Source organism: Epinephelus fuscoguttatus, linkage group LG20 (genome assembly GCF_011397635.1).
Source record: "Epinephelus fuscoguttatus linkage group LG20, E.fuscoguttatus.final_Chr_v1".
NCBI lineage: Eukaryota > Metazoa > Chordata > Actinopteri > Perciformes > Serranidae > Epinephelus > Epinephelus fuscoguttatus.
Genome location: NC_064771.1, coordinates 31,073,095 through 31,091,058, shown reverse-complemented (window position 1 = coordinate 31,091,058; position 17,964 = coordinate 31,073,095). Strand labels below are relative to the sequence as shown.

The 17,964-nt window shown below is 42.2% G+C and overlaps 1 protein-coding gene across 3 annotated transcripts in view; it reads left to right on the top strand.

The window, feature by feature from the left end:
- wnk4a (WNK lysine deficient protein kinase 4a) overlaps positions 1-17,964 on the top strand; it is a 65,563-nt gene that overhangs the window by 24,341 nt on the left and 23,258 nt on the right. For all 3 annotated transcript variants that reach the window (XM_049563201.1, XM_049563202.1, XM_049563200.1), the window contains 8 exons: positions 3,070-3,242; positions 3,642-3,862; positions 4,801-4,958; positions 9,874-9,962; positions 11,308-11,527; positions 12,675-13,035; positions 15,962-16,113; positions 16,824-16,897. In XM_049563201.1, coding sequence (XP_049419158.1) covers positions 3,070-3,242; positions 3,642-3,862; positions 4,801-4,958; positions 9,874-9,962; positions 11,308-11,527; positions 12,675-13,035; positions 15,962-16,113; positions 16,824-16,897 — 1,448 coding nt within the window. The remainder of the gene's footprint in view (positions 1-3,069; positions 3,243-3,641; positions 3,863-4,800; positions 4,959-9,873; positions 9,963-11,307; positions 11,528-12,674; positions 13,036-15,961; positions 16,114-16,823; positions 16,898-17,964) is intronic.

The following is a 17,964-nucleotide window of genomic DNA, read 5'->3' as shown; positions in this document are numbered from 1 at the left end:
GCTTGCTTTCGGCAGAAAACATATTGTGATCTGAGGTGCTAGCTAATGTTAGCTTCATAATCGTGAACTTGAAGCCGCAGCTGTTAGCCTTTGGCTCCGGTTAGCAGGAGGCTAAAACCATAAGCAACAGTTTCTCTCCATGTCTAAAACGCTTCCCTGAGCAGTTGATACCAGGGCTGCAGTAGCAACTTTCTCTGCAGGATTCTCCGCCATTGAATCAGGCTTTCACCAAAGGGGCGTGCATCTGCATTTTTAAGACAGCCAATAGGAACACCCTCTGCCTGACATGACCTGTTATCGGCCAAATTCTTCCGTCACTGGCTCGATTTTCTAAAGCCTTACAGCAGAGTCAAGCAGAAGTCTGGTTTTCTCTCAGACCACTTGAATTACGTATACTCAAAGACTATTATGGGATTTTTACCCAATAAAACTGTCCACCCCAGCTTTAAAGTTGAACTGACTTATTCAGGAGATGAATGAATAATTGTGTGATCTAAAAGCCTTTTAAGCCCTGATGACATTTTAAATGGTTATAGTCATTACATTAAAATGTTTTCCTTTTTTGCAAACCATTTAGTAAGTCTGACAGAGTCTGTGCATATGAGGAACAAGCTGCAGCCTGTGTTCACATCATAATCTGATCCACCAAAAAGCAAACCTCTCAGTCAGAAGTTGCCTCTGTGTCTTGCTTTTGAGCCCAGGCCCTCATGTTTAAGTTTCTGCTGTAATATGACAGCTTGACAGGTGACTGACGCAGGTAAAAGGGGTCTTGCGCTGTGTGACTTCAGACAGGGCAGGTCCTCAAACAGGCTGATTGATGCAGCAGCTTAGCATTAGCAACAGCGGCACCTCATTCACTCGCTGGGAGAGAGCAGAGAGGAAGGAGAAAGTAGCAGTCAGGTTGATTGTAAGCATAAACATATGCAGAGCATTTTTCCCAGAAATCCGCCTCAATGCAGGATTCATGGCTCTGAAGTCTCCCAGGAGTTTTCCACTAACCACCCACCACAGGCAGAGTTACTCCAACAGCAGCTAAATTGGGCCATTCATCCAAGAGGAAGCACAAAAATGTCTTTGTCCGTGCAGCGTGACTGCAGTGTTTGGTTCAGTTTTACATGGATTTCGGAAACCTCCCCCTTAGATTTGTAAAATCTGAGCTCCCCTTATTGGAAAATAAATGCGATTATGTAACTGGAGTTGTCGCCCAGATGGATGAACTTGTGGTTTCCAGTCCCTCTGCGAGCTCATTAGTTAAAGTAACAGTGATTTATCAAATTAGTCCTCTGTATTTCTGTTTATTGCTACCTTCTTACGTAACGTTACATAACCCTGAGAGGACCAGAGCTCTGCAACTCAACTGTCAACACAACTGCATTTCTCTGGTTGACAAAACAATCTCACCTCAAGGTCCATTTAGAGGAGCTTCCAATCATTTCACATGACCTTCACCAGCAGATGCAGTTTATGCATGGAAACAAAACAATTTCACCTCAAAGTCACTTTCTTTATTTATTAGCTGTACTAGAGAGTTTACATGCGTACGTTTATGATGGTGGCAATCAGGTTTTTGGAGTATACGCATCATGTGTTTACGGATGTTTAAACGATACCTGTATAAGCTCTGTAATCCTGTTTTTGAGAAACCTGAATATGCTCGCTGGAGCACTCATAAACTGCCGTACTGTGGTTTGTAAACACCTTCAAAAGGTTTCTGATCATTCTCCACCATGTGTGCGAGTGCATCCTCAACCCCCTGCTTTTAACTATATAAACAGTAAAACAAAAATTATGATGTGAAGCAATTCAATGATGATGTCGGCACTGGAATAAAAGTGAAAGTCTGACAGTCTCTTCTTTTATTACTGGTGATTAAAGCCAGCAGAGCAGTAAATGCAGCTGCAATGTGAATATCTAGCCTGATTTAAGACCTCATAATCCCTGACGACATCTCAGATTTTTTTTCAGTGATTCAGATTGGTGTGGTGTTGTGCTTATTGTTGGCCGTTTTCCCCAATTTGAGAAACAGTGAACCAATCAGAGACAATTGTAGGTGGGATTAAGATTGGGAGTCATTTTCTTGTGCCTATATCGTAGGCAGCTGGACTTGGTTGAGTTTCTTGAAGACACTTCATCTCTCATCCAAGAGGCTTCTTCAGTTCTGACTGGTGCTGAGTCGCAGGCTTTAAACTCTGTGTGAGTGTGAACCCTTACAGAGTCGTTGAGATCACATGTGAGTTGCTGGCCCACCCAGCCACCTTGTGTGTCGTTAGGGTTAGATGAGTCCAGGTGAGAATGGGTGTCAAGTCATTCGGGGAGGCATCCCAAGACTGCATTGTAGATGGGTGATGTGGTATCGTAGGCCACCTCCTCTTGGATGAGAGGCGAAACGTCTTCGAGAAACTCACACATGTCCAGTTGCAGGGTCCAATGTGGACAGATTTTTGCTGACTATAGGGCTGTTGAGCTTTCTACAGATTGTACTTGCTTTCGAAGGCCTGCCACCATGGTCGCAAAATGTATAAAAGCGGATCAAGAGATAGAACTGCCCCCCTCTTTCTCTCTTAAACTAAGCAGCGCTGATCAAATATAAATCAAGATTCTGTCACTGCGGTGCCTATTTCTCGCCTCAGATGTTTTCAGAAACATAATTATCTTAGTGTTTCCTTGTAATTTGACATTGTTTGTTACCAGTTGGCTGCCATATTGATTCCTGTAACAAAACAGACAAACTTGCGCTACGTCACCTACCAGCGAGAGGTTTTATTGGTGCAATGTGGTGCAGTACATTATGATATTTGTAGGTTTTCTACCTCTTGAGCAAGAGCAAATGCCACTGCTGTTTTTCCCTGTTTCCTCTGGTCATGTAGCACTGAATTCAAAAGTATTTGCATCTTTCTACTGCATAGACGGCCGAGTTTTATGAAGACACCATAAACACTTCTTTAACATGTCAAAGAATCCAGGACAAACCCACGTTTCTAATTTTTCATGTAAATATCCCAAATATACTCAAAACCAGGATAAACTGGGCAGGTAAACATATCCCTAACAGCGTGATTTTCTCTGCAGACTCGTAAGCTGACCAAGGCGGAGCGACAGCGTTTCAGTGAGGAGGTGGAGATGCTGAAGGGCCTGCAGCACCCCAACATCGTCCGCTTCCACGACTCCTGGAAGTCGACGGTAAAGGGCCATAAGTGCATCATCCTGGTGACTGAACTCATGACCTCAGGCACACTCAAAACGTGAGTCTCTTAATCCAGTTCCCCTTTAAACTGTGGCTCTTCACATTTTTAAAAAGATTAAACAAACTAAAGCAGTTAATTTTAATCTCTCTGTCTTTTTGTAAGAAGGAGTTACATCTTTGAAATGGCGGATATCCTTTTTCCAAATTAAACTCTCCATAGAAAAGAGGATATTTGTGTCATGTTTGACAGCTTGTCTGCTAAAAGAGGTGCGATAAAAGGCGCAGAATAAAGAATAGCTCCACTTGGGATACAATGTTCTTGGAGAGAATTCAGGAAACTCGCTTGCTTTAAAACTTCCTCCCGGCTGTCAAAATAAGAAATGAAATATTTTGAGGCACTTTTCTCTTCTTGCATGTTCAGAATGGAGTATTTAGTCTTATCCTCCTTTTGTTTTAGGTACTTGAAGAGGTTCAAGGAGATGAAACTGAAGCTGCTGCAGCGCTGGAGTCGTCAGATCCTCAAAGGGCTTCACTTCCTGCACACACGCACTCCTCCCATCATCCACCGGGACCTCAAGTGTGACAACATCTTCATCACCGGCCCCATCGGCTCCGTCAAGATAGGAGATCTGGGGCTGGCCACTCTCAAAAGTGCCTCTTTTGCTAAAAGTGTCATTGGTGAGTGTACATTTCACAAATATCTCCTTCCACTGGTGACAAAAGAAACTGCATCTATAACACAACAACTAAGACATATAAAATGCCACTAGGCAGACTGAAATTAACTTGAGCCACTGTTTAAATTCATAAATGCTTCTTGTTTTGCTTGAGAGTCTTTCAGAGTCTCTCCTGTTTTATTTCCTCTGCAAACAAGCAACCATAGACGCCTCTGTTTAAATTCCTCCCTGCATTTTTCAGTGTACCTTCATTACTCAAACGCATATCTGTGGCACCGTGTTGCATGATCAAACGGCACGTTTTAGAGCGGCCTTTAATTCTGACCAGTCTTGGATCTCGTATTTCAACCTGTGAAAAATGGGAGCGAAAACAAAAAATGTATACAGCTGGTAAACATACTAGAGCGTTTCCGCCGCTTACGAGTCAAATCTTTCTCTCAGGAGTTGGTGTAGACCAAAACAGAGTTAAAAGAAGAGTGAATATTGGACTTCATTCATCAGGTGGCCAGAGACGTGACTCTAAATGGATGCTGATGTCGCTCTGTGTCTGCTGGATGTGTAATTAAGCAACTGTTGGCTAATAAGTTTGCTATATCAAGTTTAAAAGACGATAATACGGTGTGTCAATATTGTGTTTAAAGCTTGTTCTCTTTCCCCAGAGTGACCAAAATATCAATAAACACAGGTTTAGGTGTATACTTGGCCATGTGTGACCTTATTTGTGAAAATGACCTCAATGGCCTAAAACACAAGAGTCTTATGATCAATACATCTCATGTGACTTTTGATAGTGTTGTAATCCATGAACGTTTTACATGATGCTTATGTCCTTTTGGTTAGAACATCGGGTGAGCGTACTTTAAGACTTGCTGGACTCTCCTTCACTGATTCACTCTAGTAATGGAATAACGGTTTACCTTTACCTCTGCCCTCTGACAGGAACACCAGAGTTCATGGCCCCAGAGATGTACGAGGAGAAGTACGACGAAGCGGTTGACGTCTACGCCTTTGGAATGTGCATCCTGGAGATGGCCACCTCTGAGTACCCGTACTCCGAGTGCCAAAACGCCGCCCAGATCTACCGCAAAGTCACCAGTGTGAGTAAAAGGGAAGGAGGGGGATGAGGGACCACCTTGTTTTGATTCAACCTGTGTTTAATGTAATTGTCCACATGTGTTTCTTCCGTGTCTACCCTGGAATTAAACCGGGAGGATGTCTTGTGTATACGTGAGGATATCCTGAGTGCTTGGAAAGAAGTGGGGCCCACATGGAACATGTGCCTCCTTTCGAGTATTAAAGGCTTGGTTTTGTCCATTACAAGCTAACTGCGACGCAATCTGCCCGCGTTTCTGTTTTCAGCCCGCAATCATGACGCAGGGTCGCACATGTTTGGCTCCCTGATTGCCAGTGTCTTAGATCCTGTCTAACTGGTTCTGGCTATCATTCTCGCTGGAATTTTCCCTTCTTCCTGAAAGTGACCCATTGACAATGACATCTGAGAATTTTCTGTCTGAACTGCTTCTTAAGCCTTGCGGAAAAAATATATTGTGAGAGAATTAGAATTATTAGAAAATTAAATATCCATTCTTAGATATTTGTGTAAGGATGAAGGGAGCTTGAATTGTAGCCCACTTATGGGATGTAAACTGATTTGATTCAGATCATATCAGGAAGAAATGTGAGACTCAGCGTCATAAGTTTTAAGACCATAGAGGCCTCAGGCTGCCGTAATTCAAGCTGTTCCCGGGTGCCAAGCACATGAATGACGCCATGGTGGGCAAAGGCAGGCGACAGTAGAATTATATGTGTTGGAAATGGTGTCTCACTCTTACTTGCACAAAGAAGGCAGTTTCTTTCGTACGTGTCGTATATGCAAAGCAAACAGTGTCTGACGGAGGCTGGAAAGTGAGAAAGCAACAACGCCAACAAGTCAAAGTGGGTCTGGCTCCTCCACAAACAACAAAACATTATAATGTTCCATGTGCAGTCGGAGAAGCTTACCCGTGCAGCAAGACTGAGCAAGAATCACATTGGCGTTGCCTTTCATGATTTGTTTATGTTTTACGTCTATGTGCAGCGCAGACGTCATGTGTCAATGTATGGTATGGACATATGACATTAAACACTAACCTATAAACTTTATGTAACTTTCCACTCATATGACATGCTTGTAATTGGAGTCACTTGCTATTAAAGGGGACAGGGTGAGAAATACAGCTTGACATATGAAAAGTAGAACATATTATATTTATATATTCATATTTTTTCCATATGGGTGGTCACAGCTGAGCAGACTTGCCTCTGGTTTGTTCATAATATGTTTTAAATTAACATCAAATAAATAGATTGAAAGGTAATAAATGCCTTCTCTTATACATTACATGGCCAAAAGTTTGTGGACACCCAAACTTTACACCCACATGTGAGTGTTGAGCATCTCATTTTAAAACGACGGGCAATAATCTGCTGATATAACTTCCTCGACTCCTCTGAAAAGATCTTTTACAAGATTTTAGATCCTCTAAAGATGCACTATTCAACTGGGGCTGCAAGTTATGCTTATATTCCTTCATAATGATTCAATCAGTACGTTTACATGCACAGTTTAATTCCACTTTTAATCGGAATGAACGGCCATTCCGATTAAAAGTGGTCATGTAAACGGTCATTCCGATTGAAAATTAAATCCGATTAAAGGGGGTGGTTTATTCCGTTTGTCATTCCGAATGAAAGAATTTTGTGTGCATGTATACACTCATTCCTCTTTGAGTTCATTCCGGTCTTTCTGCGCATGCTCGTTTCCTTGCCCTTCTGGTGCGATGACGTATATAGCGCGCATAGCAACGGGCTGCATAGCAACGGGCTGCATAGCAACGGGCTGAGCTAGAGCAGTCGGACTCATTGCACTCACCGGTTTCCATTCGCCACAGCACGGTCTTCTGCTGCTACATCCCCCCCGCCCTCTATCCAATCAGAAACCTTCCCTGACCCAAACCTTGTGCAGACCTGAATAAAGGCGATTGAACTGATCTCCCATGTAAACCCTCATTCGGAATTAATATTTCCCATGTAAACTACCTGGAAACACTTTAATTCCGAATGATTTCATTCAGATTCATTTCATTCCGAATGAGAAGCCATCATGTAACCGTAGCCAGTGTGTGGTTTTTAAACTGCTCAGAAAAAACACATTTATGTAGTTAAAGGGATGGTGCACCCAAAAATGAAAATTCACCCAATATCTACTCTTCCATATGCCGATGGAGGCTCAGGTGAAGTTTTAGAGTCCTCACATCCCTTGTGGAGATCCAGGGGGAGAGGGGGTAGCAACACAACTCCACCTAATGGAGGTTTACGGCACCCCAGATTCAAACGTCCAAAAACACATAATTGAAACTACAAAATATCTCCATACTGCTCGTCCGTAGTGATCCAAGTGTCCTGAAGCCCTGACATAAAAAGTTGTTTGGAAAAACGTCATTTGAACTCTGTTTTTAGCCTCGTTGTAGCCTGTAGCTCTAACTGCCTCTCTGTGCACTGTGAGACATGGGCACCACGTTCATGTGTGTTCATGTGCTTTCGCTGGTCTCACGCGCAAGCGCACACATGTGAGCGGGGTGCACAGAGAGGCAGTTAAAGCTACAGGCTACAATGAGGCTAAAAACAGAGTCCAAATGGCGTTTTTCCAAACAACCTTTTATGTCGGGGCTTCAGGACACTTGGATCACTACGGACGAGCAGTATGGAGATATTTTGTGGTTTCAATTATGTGTTTTTGGATGTTTGAATCTGGGGCACCGTCAGCCTCCATTGGGCGGAGTTGTGTTGCTACCTCCTCTCCACTTGCATCTCCGCAAGTGCTGTGAGGACTCTATAATTTCACCTGAGCCTCCCTCAGCATATGCGTGAGTACATAATGGGTGAATTTTCATTTTTGGGTGCACTATCCCTTTAAGTATTGTTTTGTCTGATCTAAACAAGCCAGGCCCAAAGATTTTCATTTTATTATTAGAAAACCAGTAAATAGTAACTTTTGAGAAGCTGGAGCAAGTCCATTTTCAGCATTATTTTGCTTTGCTAATGATTGGGAAAAACATGTTATGTGGCCCTTACTGTGCATTGGGACATTATCATGTTAAAACAGGAAAGGACCTTCCTCTAACTGCTGCAACAATATGCCAAAAATGTGAATTCATGAAGTTTTCATGAAGAAAACTGAATAAAGCACCTCCTCCACAGTGAGCGAAGAATCCAAAAACAGATCCATGAATTGAAGGAAATGGGGACAACAACAGCAAAACCACATCAAAACATCTGTCCACAAACTCTCACACAACTTATGCAGAATAATCTAAGTCTAATTTATCCAGTAGTATGCTCAGTACTTCTCAAACAAATGCATTTTCACTAAAACCTTGATATTTGAAACACCTCCGCATTAACAGTCTCATGCATGGACGAGCAGTGCACCTGGGCAGACGTGTGCATTTCCACTCTGCTCATGCATTCCACTGAAATTCTGCCGTCACTCACCCACGCCTGCTGCTTCCTGTGCGTGAGACTGTTTCTGTGGAAGTGCTTTAAATGTTAAAGTTTGCATGTGTTTGAGAAGTACAGAGCATTTGACTGGATAAGTTGGTATAGTTTTGCTGTTTGTTAAACGTAGCCCCCATTCACTTCAGTTCATCAAGAATTTTCTCAGTTTTTGGATTCTTCATTCACCGTGGAGGCATACAAGAAAAATAAAGAGAAAGAAAATTAAAGTGTATTTCCCACAGTGGAATTTAAACCTACGTCAAAGAATGCCACATTTTGCTTGTGGACAATACTTTAGAACACTTTATTCTTCTATAAAATACTTTATTGGGATCATTAAAGGAAGTGTCATTAGCAACACTTAGGTCGGTATGACACCAGCATATTTCTTAAGATCTTATCTTGACCGTCACCACAGGAAAGCAGCTGAGTCACTAATTAGATTTGGACTCAGGGAAAACTGATTTATTCTGAAGGTGTGTGTGAGGACACTGAAGCAAACTGCTCCAACAAAGAAACCCCTGTGCTCCGCTTCAGATCCACTAAATCACATCTCATGTATAAGATAATGGCTTTTCAGTGACTGCGCCTTTTCTTTTTTTTCTGCACTCCCAAAATTGTGTTTGGGTGGAGTTATTATGTAACAAAACGAGTCTGCGTTCTCTAAAGACAACAGAAAAAAAAGTCAAGCACACTTGTTACTGTTAGGAAAAAACAACATTTGTCATCTCTACTGTCTCACAGCTTCGTCCCACTTAAACAGGAAGCAGAGATATCTTGAGAAAATGATTTGTGGTCACAACAAACAAGACAGCAGTTGCGGTGTGACATGTCAGTTTGGAAATGTGTGCAGTGTATCACTCAGCCTTTTTCTGCTAAATCAAATTATGTGGGTGTTTTGACCTGACATCAGCTTGTTGCTTGGGTATCTGCAGGACAAACATCTGTTTGACCTCGACTCGTTGCTGTGTTATCAGTGTTGTTTTTTTTTACAGGGACGGGAGCTCTGCTGTAATCTATATTCACTCTCATGATAGCATTTTGAAAAACTCCCTTATTTCATATAAGTGAGTAGTCCTGCCTGTATATGTTCTGCCTTGAGATAAACTGCGTACAAGCTCCGGCTGTCAGGAGTTTAAAAAGTCCCTTGAAGGAGGACGAAGAGCATGTTGGGTTTTTTCCATTTTCATGAACCCTTGGTATTGTTCCCCTCTGGTGTTGACATGATTGCAAGAGCCGAATGTCATGCTGGCTGGTGGCAGATGTCACAAAGCAGAGGGTTACGGTAATATGCAGTGCAGGCGGGAGAGGCTGTTAGTGTTTCCGTAAGACAGGAGAACTGTGGGATAAACATATAAAAAGAGATCGCTGCTGACCGTTGATCACTTAATCTGTTTAAAGCTCCCTGCTCTTGTACTTGTTGATTCAGTATGAAGCCCTACAGACGAAGTAAAACTCCTCTGATTGTTTTCACAGGGAATGAAACCTGACAGTTTCTACAAAGTCAAAGTCCCAGAGCTCAAGGAGATCATTGAGGGCTGCATTCGTATGAACAACGATGAAAGGTACGTGTGAGAACAAACACTGTGTTCAAGAATAATAAAATAACATTGTATAAATAATGTATATTTCGATCTTTATGAAGGGCACTAATCCCTAAGCACATGCCTTGGGTTTTGTGCACATCAAATACTTTTTTCAGCACAAGAAAACTTGAAAAGCTTCTAATCAGATTATATTTTATACTCTCTAACAAAATATTCAACACTAGGTTCTACAGAGAGTAGTACAAATTATTTCTGAAAGGGTACCAACTCCTATTTTCCCATGTTTTTGTGCCTAAGTGACTAATAGAAGCAATAATTTTTTAATTTGGTCCATTATTGTGTAAGAATGCTGCAGCAGCCAGTGGCAAACAGGCTGCAGTGTAAACACTTGTGCTTGTTTTTGCTACAAACAGGCTCAGATTGTTATTTTAAATGACCGGCAGCATTATGAAAGGATCCCTACAGAGATCGACCTTTTTGTTAAAGAGTAAGATCCTTTTTGTTTGACCAGAAACAGCCCTGAAATCTCTATCGCCAAACCCACCAGACTCCATTTAAATAAGCAGTAATTTTGTCATCGTGAAACACACTTCATTCAAAGACGACAGAGGCAAAATAAAACTCACAAAACAGTCTTGGATTGTCTTTCCACTGTTTCAACAATCACCAACTCTGTATTGGTTGAAATAAACTCTTAATTCGCACAGTTGGAAGTGAGAATATGCTGCCTCTATACACGCTAAAATTACTGTTTATTTAAATGGAGTCTGGTGGGTTTGGTGATAGCGATTTCGGGGGTGTTCCTGGTTAAACAAAAAGGAGTTGCTCTTCTACCTCTGTAGGGATCCTTTCTGTAACTATGTCAGACACTGCAAATAATACTCTGAGCCTGTCAGTGACAAAAACAAGCACTTTTAGTGGACTTAAATCGAAGGTGCGCACACGCCCCAAGTGGTTACATTGCAGCCTATTTCAGGCAACAGGACTGTATTAAGAATAATAGTATATTTTATTTGCAAAGACAGGAGGTTGTTGATGTGATTTTGCATCTTGTTAAAGGTGTGCAGATAAATACAACAAAAATAATTAATGTAACCTAATAAAAGGCAGGTTTGAACCCTTTTGAACATGTAAAGCTCCCTGTTTTTAAAGGGATGTTTGTCAAAATTTTATAAGCCTACACAGTCACCCTGTTGCACTGTTCATAAGCCCAGTCAGAACCTGCTGCAGTATAGTTGGGTGCAGATGAATACAAATAATAAGAAGCCACATTATTACAAGATCTGCGTTTAAAAACTGCTAATCAATCCTTTAAGTTCCTGCCATGCCGTAAAACATGACCTATTTTCTCACTCTGCTGCAGGTACACTATTCAGGACCTCCTGGATCACCCCTTCTTCCAGGAGAACAACGGCGTGCACGTGGAGCTGGCGGAGGAAGACGACATGGTGAAGTCGGGCCTGAAGCTGTGGCTGCGCATGGACGACACCAAGAAGCTCCACGGGAAGTACAAGGACAACAATGCCATCGAGTTCCTCTTTGAGCTGTACAAGGACGTGCCCGAGGAGGTGGCTCAGGAGATGGTGAGACTGTACTGCTTTACTGACCTAGTTTGTTCCAGCCATTAGTGAGGAAATTGGGTAATTGATCCCAGATCTACAGATAGAGGTGACTTCAGCCGGGTCCCACGTTCTCAGCCTCCTGATCTAGATTTATGAAGATAACGTTTTATTGGTTTCCTGGCGGGAAGATGACTGGATATGGAGTTAGTATTGACCTCAGTGATCTTAAAACAGTTAAGCAGCAAATTCCACCTCATAAAAAAGGTGCAGTGTGGTTGGAGGATGCCTGAATTGGAGTTGTAATGTTTGAATTACTGATCAAAAGTTTCAAAATGTTAATAATTCCATGGATATTGCTGATGTGGTAACTTTTAGTAAGACTGTGTTTGAAATGTCCAGATTCAGAGACCCTGTCACAGGCTAAGCTCACACCACAGCACAGAGTCTGACATTAATGGTGACATTTCTTTTCCAGTTATCTATCTTTTGACACTTGACCCCCAACAGTGAGAGCGGCCTCACTAATGCATCCCGGTATCATTACGCTTCTTTTACGGCTCTGTTATGGCAGCAGAAATGCTCTCCGGCACATAAGCGAGCGCCTTGCCGAGTGTGTCAAGGGCACGGCTCAACATTTAATCATCAGTGGTTCGAAATGTGAGAGCGTGTCTCAGGAAGCGGCCGAGGTCACGTCTTTAATAATATAATGGACCTCTTGCTTGTTACGAAACAGGCCCTCGTGTCCTCCTGAGCCCCCTCCATAGAGGTCATTTTTAATGAAAATGCAAGCCACAATTCCTTGCTTGTTTACCTCTTTGTGGTAGTTTTCATCAAGATCAAATTTGGTATCAGCAGGGGACATCTAGTCTGGCTGATCTGCTGTAATCTGACTATGTGTTGAGAGCCAGGTTCGGACTGAGTGTCCCACTCTGCTGGACTGGGTGTCACAAGAGGTTGAGCAAGGAAGAAGAATGAACTTTGTGTGTGTTGATTTCCCAAAACAAAACACTGTTAGCACTATAGCTTCTGTCACATCAAAGCACTGACTGTTGCTGCTACAGCCTGTGTTGTCGGGTCGCCAAGTGCAGCGCTCCTGCACACCGTGGACCGTGTCTTATACATGTGTGTTCATGTTGTGCCCTGACCATTTCTTCGTCTTGTTATGCAGGTCGTTCTTGGCTTTGTGTGCGAGGCGGACTTCAAGCTCGTGGCCAAGGCCATACGGGACAGGGTCGCAGCCATCAAGAGGCAGAGAGAGAAGCTGAGGCGGCAGGCGGAGGTGCGGAGGAAGAAGCAGGAGCAAGAAGCCATAGAAGAAGAACCCGAGCCTCCGCCGTCTTTATCAAGAGTCAGTGACGTTGTTGCAAGAGAGTCCCCCACCCCGGCCCTGACGCCGCTGGCTCCCGTTCTGTCCCCTGTCACCAGCTCTGTGGATTCTGGGGTCAGCTCCAACTTCCCCGCAGAGCCGGAGGAGCCTGAGGCTGACCAGCACTTCCACATCCGCCACAACAGCCTGTCGTCTGCTAACTGTGAGCCGCCTCATATAACATCACATACCATGAAGTGTTTGTAGGCTCCATCCATCTGTGGTGGCTTTCATGTTTTCAGTTGAACTTTTAAGGCTCATGAAACACTTTTAAAGCCCGTTGGATGATATAAAAAATTACAATGTCATCAGTAAAATCAGCTTTAAAACAAGGATGTTTGTCAAACAGTGCTTCCTGAAGACAAATAAGATATACAAAGTCTCACCTGTTAACAGCAATTTAAGGCAAAAATTTAATTTTTTGTCTTTAACTTATCATTAAGAAGTAAATGCTGATTGAACAGTGTGATGGCTGTAGAACAATGGTACCATCTGTGTTTAGATTGGTTCCCTACAAGCCTCGACAGGCTCAATTTACAGCATAAAGGAAATTCGTCAACTATTGTGCAACCAAAACAGGAAGAGGAAAGTGCTTGTTTTTTTTTCCAGTTGCTATCCCAAGGTACCTTGGTACTGTAATGTCTTTGCAGTCGCTGTCCCCACTCGTGGCAATGAATGACGATGCAACGACCAGAGTAATTTTGAAAATTGTGGTAGTTTCTAGGCTCTATCAAATGGAAAGTAATCTGTTTGTCTCTGCAACAGTGGCGCCATCAGTCGTAGCGATTGGCAACACTCGGGCTGACATCAGTGCTTTTATCCAATCTGATTTGCAGCACAGCAAGTTCTTACATTTCTAGTTTTACGAGTGACTTTTATAAATGTTGTTAAAACAAAACCAAATCATTATGAGGTCGTATGGTTTAAAACATTTGAATACTTTGGTACAATATAGTATCATCAAAATTAGTGGTGGAAAAAGTATTCAGATCCTTTACTTTAAATAAAACAAGCAACACAATGACTATGACTATGACAAAAAAAGTAAAAGTACATAACTGTTAGCAGCAAAACAACTGTGTTAATATAACTGATGCATTCACCTGTAAAATACATTTTAAAGATGGGATTGGTCGTGGTGAACGGATAGAACAGAAAGCCTTTATTGTCATTGTAGAGCACACAGTGAAATTATGAGCGCTACTCCTGATCAGTGCAGAAGAATACGCAGGAAGACACCACGAAAACAAACTATATCAACTGTAACTTGTAACTCAAGTAACTGTCACATAAATGAGGCATCGCGGTAGCTCACTTGTTAGAGTGTGCGCCTGGTGCAGGTTGAGTCCTTAGCAGCGAGCTGGGGTTGGTTCTGACCCGCAGTGTTTTGCTGCATGTCGTCCCCTCTCTTTTCCCCGGCCTCCTATCTCTCTTCAGCTTAAAAAAAAATGGAGATGAATGTAGTGGATTGAAAAGTACAGTATTTCCCTCTGAAGTAGAAGGTAGCGTAAACAAGGTTCTCAAGGTCATGGAAAACATGGAAAAGTCTTGGAATTCTACAGTCTCGTTTTTCACGTCTCGAGTCCACGGACCACCTTTAATGATATAATTAACATTTAGAGTAAAGTCTTGTCCCTGACAATGTTTGGGAACCCCGAGAAAAAAAAAAAAAGAAAATCCTCAAGTACAGCACCTCAACGTTGAACATAAGCACAGTACTTGAGTAAATAGGCCCGTTTCCACCGCAGGAACTTCGGGGTAATTTTACAGGGCCGGGGCCGTTGGTACGTGTCTCCACCGCAGGAACCACCCCCGAAGGACAGAGTTCCGGGACTTGCCTCGGAGTAGGTACTCAGAACGGCCCCGAGAAACTCCTGGCTGGGGCCTGGGGATTACTTGGTGCTGATTGTATATACTCAAGGAGGGATGTGACGTTTTGTAAATAACAACATGGTTATCGTAGATTAGCTGGGCTAACCGTTAGCTGTTAGCGGTGTCTGTAATAACTCAATAAACAGATATCTTAGTTACAACATGACTGAGCTAGCAAAGCAGTTTTGTGTTGCTATGTGTGGTATTTATTCAGTTTTGGGAAATCACGATGTCTAGAAAGCATCAGTGGCTGCAGCTGACAGGGACAGCTAACAGCAGCAGCAAAGCTAACATCAGGACGTCATCTGTTAAAAGCCTCCCATTGTCGGATACGACATGAAACTACTCCAGTTAGCTCAATCATGTTATAACTAAAACATCCACTGGAAAAAATATTTTTTTCACGGACCGTGACCGGAGTTATTACAGACACCGCTAACGGCTAACGGCGTCCCTACATCGCACCGGTCAAAAAGGTCGCGCAATGATTACATCACATACAGAGCCCGGTAACTTTACAGGAACCTTCCTCCTACTCCGCTCTCTCAGTGGAGACACGGCGGTTGAGAGGGCCGAGCGAGAGGACATTCCTGTAGTAGTTCCTGCCCCCCAAATAGTACCAGGAACTTCTTCAGTGGAAACAGGCCTAATGTACTTACCGGTAGTTACTTTTAAACCCACTGTTTAGTCAAAACTGCCCTCAAGTTTCATTCACATCAGATGGCTCTGCCAAATTAAACTCCTGACCTCCCAGCTCCCATCAAGAACTCATCATGACCTCTGGAGACAAATATTTCTCGCTGCATTAGCTGTACGATTGTACTGAACACAGATCTGTTCTGATCTCAGAGCACATGGGAGGTGTACAGTGAAATGTGAAACTGTGAATAACTCAATTATTCAGTCCCTGTAGGTCTTACCTCACAGTGTGTGTGTGTGCATACTGTAAGTGTTTCTCTTAGTTTTTATCTGAAACAAAAACCCAAATATTCTTGTTGGTGCTCTGCGTGAATCGGTTTCTCCTGTGTGTCCAGAGCAGTGTTAATCTACAGTGAAACAGTACAGTTTTTATTGTTTGTGTGTGGTATGCCTCAGTTTGGGGTCATTAGATGCATGTGTTTCCGTTCAAGTTGTGTGTGCGTGTGGTACAGCTTGTGTCAGTCGCTCAGGCCCCAGCTGGTCACATGCTAATGGTTTATGTCCCTCTGTTATAACAGCTGACTGTGAGACGGACGGCTATCTGAGCTCCTCTGGGCTTCAGGATCCGCTGGAGGCCGGCAGCTTCAACGCGCCTGCGACCCCTCCCGCCACACACAACAGCACCCTGACTGCAAACGGCCCCCCAGTCCCAGCCCTCCGCTTCCCTTCGGTGAGTGACCTCAATAAAAAACTTGAGGGTGGAGGCTAGAAGGACTTCACGTGACCTCGTTCATCAGCATTACTCAGTGTAATACAGAGCTGACAGGGAGTTGTGTAAACATTGTGTAGTTGGAAAGTAACACCCGACAGTACGATACATGAAACCTTTAGGTGTGAGGACATAAATCATGCCTAAAGAAAAGCTGATAACAGTTCTGACTCCATAATAATCACAGATAATTCTTAGTTATTTGAGGAGAAATTACTACCCAGAATTCCCTATGTTTAATCTGCTTTAATAGTTTAATTATTTTCCTACTCAGCAATACTATTCTATCCATCTTATGTTAAAAGTCAACACACAGCATTTCATTTTACAGCCATTAATGTTTGCATCTTGCACTATCACCAGCACAAGTCTTTCGTCCACGACTACATGCAACCAAAGTGTTGGAAAAACTGGATTTTGAACCTTCTAATGGCGCTGGATGAAAAGTCAGATTGAGGGATTTAATGGTTAATTGATTCATAAGTAATGTCACATTAAGAAAAAGTGGTTTGTAGTGAATTAAATACTTCTACATTTAAATTTCACAATGTGGAAAATGTGTGAAAATGTTTCCTGGCTACTGTCTTGTACTAAATCTTCAAAAGCAGAAGAAATCAGTGGAAGTCTTTCATCCAACTTCACCTCACCACTTCCTTTATTTCTATTTTTAGAGTATCGCGGTATCCAACAACGTAGAGCACGGCAACTCGCAGCTCCCGAGTGGCTTCAACTCTCCTGTGGACAGGTAACGTTCTTCAGCCTTCCTTTATCTTCACTCTGCTTTTTTTTTTTTTTTAACATCCAACGAACAATGGAGTTCAATAGTCCCTCCTTTATTTGAGTTGGAGGCCTGAAAATCAATGTGAATCCAGTAGAAATGTCTGGTCTTCCCTCTATAACTCCTCCTCCTCCTCCACATCTGCGGGGCTGTAACAACAAGCTCGAGGCAATCGACAGACTCTTCTGTGTTTTTGTTGCGGTGAGGCAGAGCGGACCCTCGCAGGTCTCTGTGTGATGTTGTGGAGGCCCTGTTTTCCATGTTGGTGGGATGTTGGGGAGAGAGCGGCTTTATTCTTGGCATGAGAGCAGATTGTGTGTGTGTGTGTGTGTGTGTGTTGTCATCTGGGCTCCATCATCTGTTCAGAGACTATAATATTTTTTTATAATGTTATTGCCGCCATGCACAACCTGAGGTGTGATTCTCACTAACAAGGCAAAATAATGATTGTTTTCAGTTAATCTCTTGGTTATTTTGTGATTTGTGAATTAATTGTTTAGACCACATTCTTTTTAAAAATAGTGAAAAATACCATTTTCTGTGGCCCAAGATCACATCCTCTAATTGTTTTGTTGTCCGACCAACAATCCAAAACTAGTTTTAAATGTGTTTTTTTATTGTGAGGCATCATTTTCAAAAATAACAGGGTATGCAATGCTTCTTTTGCATATAAACAAACATAATATGAAGAAACAGAGAAAAAACACAAAGAAAAAATTATAATAAAAAGTAATAATAATAATTATGGAAAAAGTAAAACAGTAATTATTATAATAATACAATAATAAATTAATTAAAAACATATAATAATAATAATAATAATAATAATAATAATAATAATTGTCCAAAACTACAATTTTCAGTTTACAGTGACATATAAGCAGCAAATCCTGCCATAAATGATTAATTAATTGTCAAAATTGTTAGATTTCAAAATTAATTTGTCAAACTGGACCGTACTTTCCAATGTTTCATATTTTAGGAAGCTACAAATTATATTAAGCCACAAAATAAGCAGAACAGAAGTACAGAGA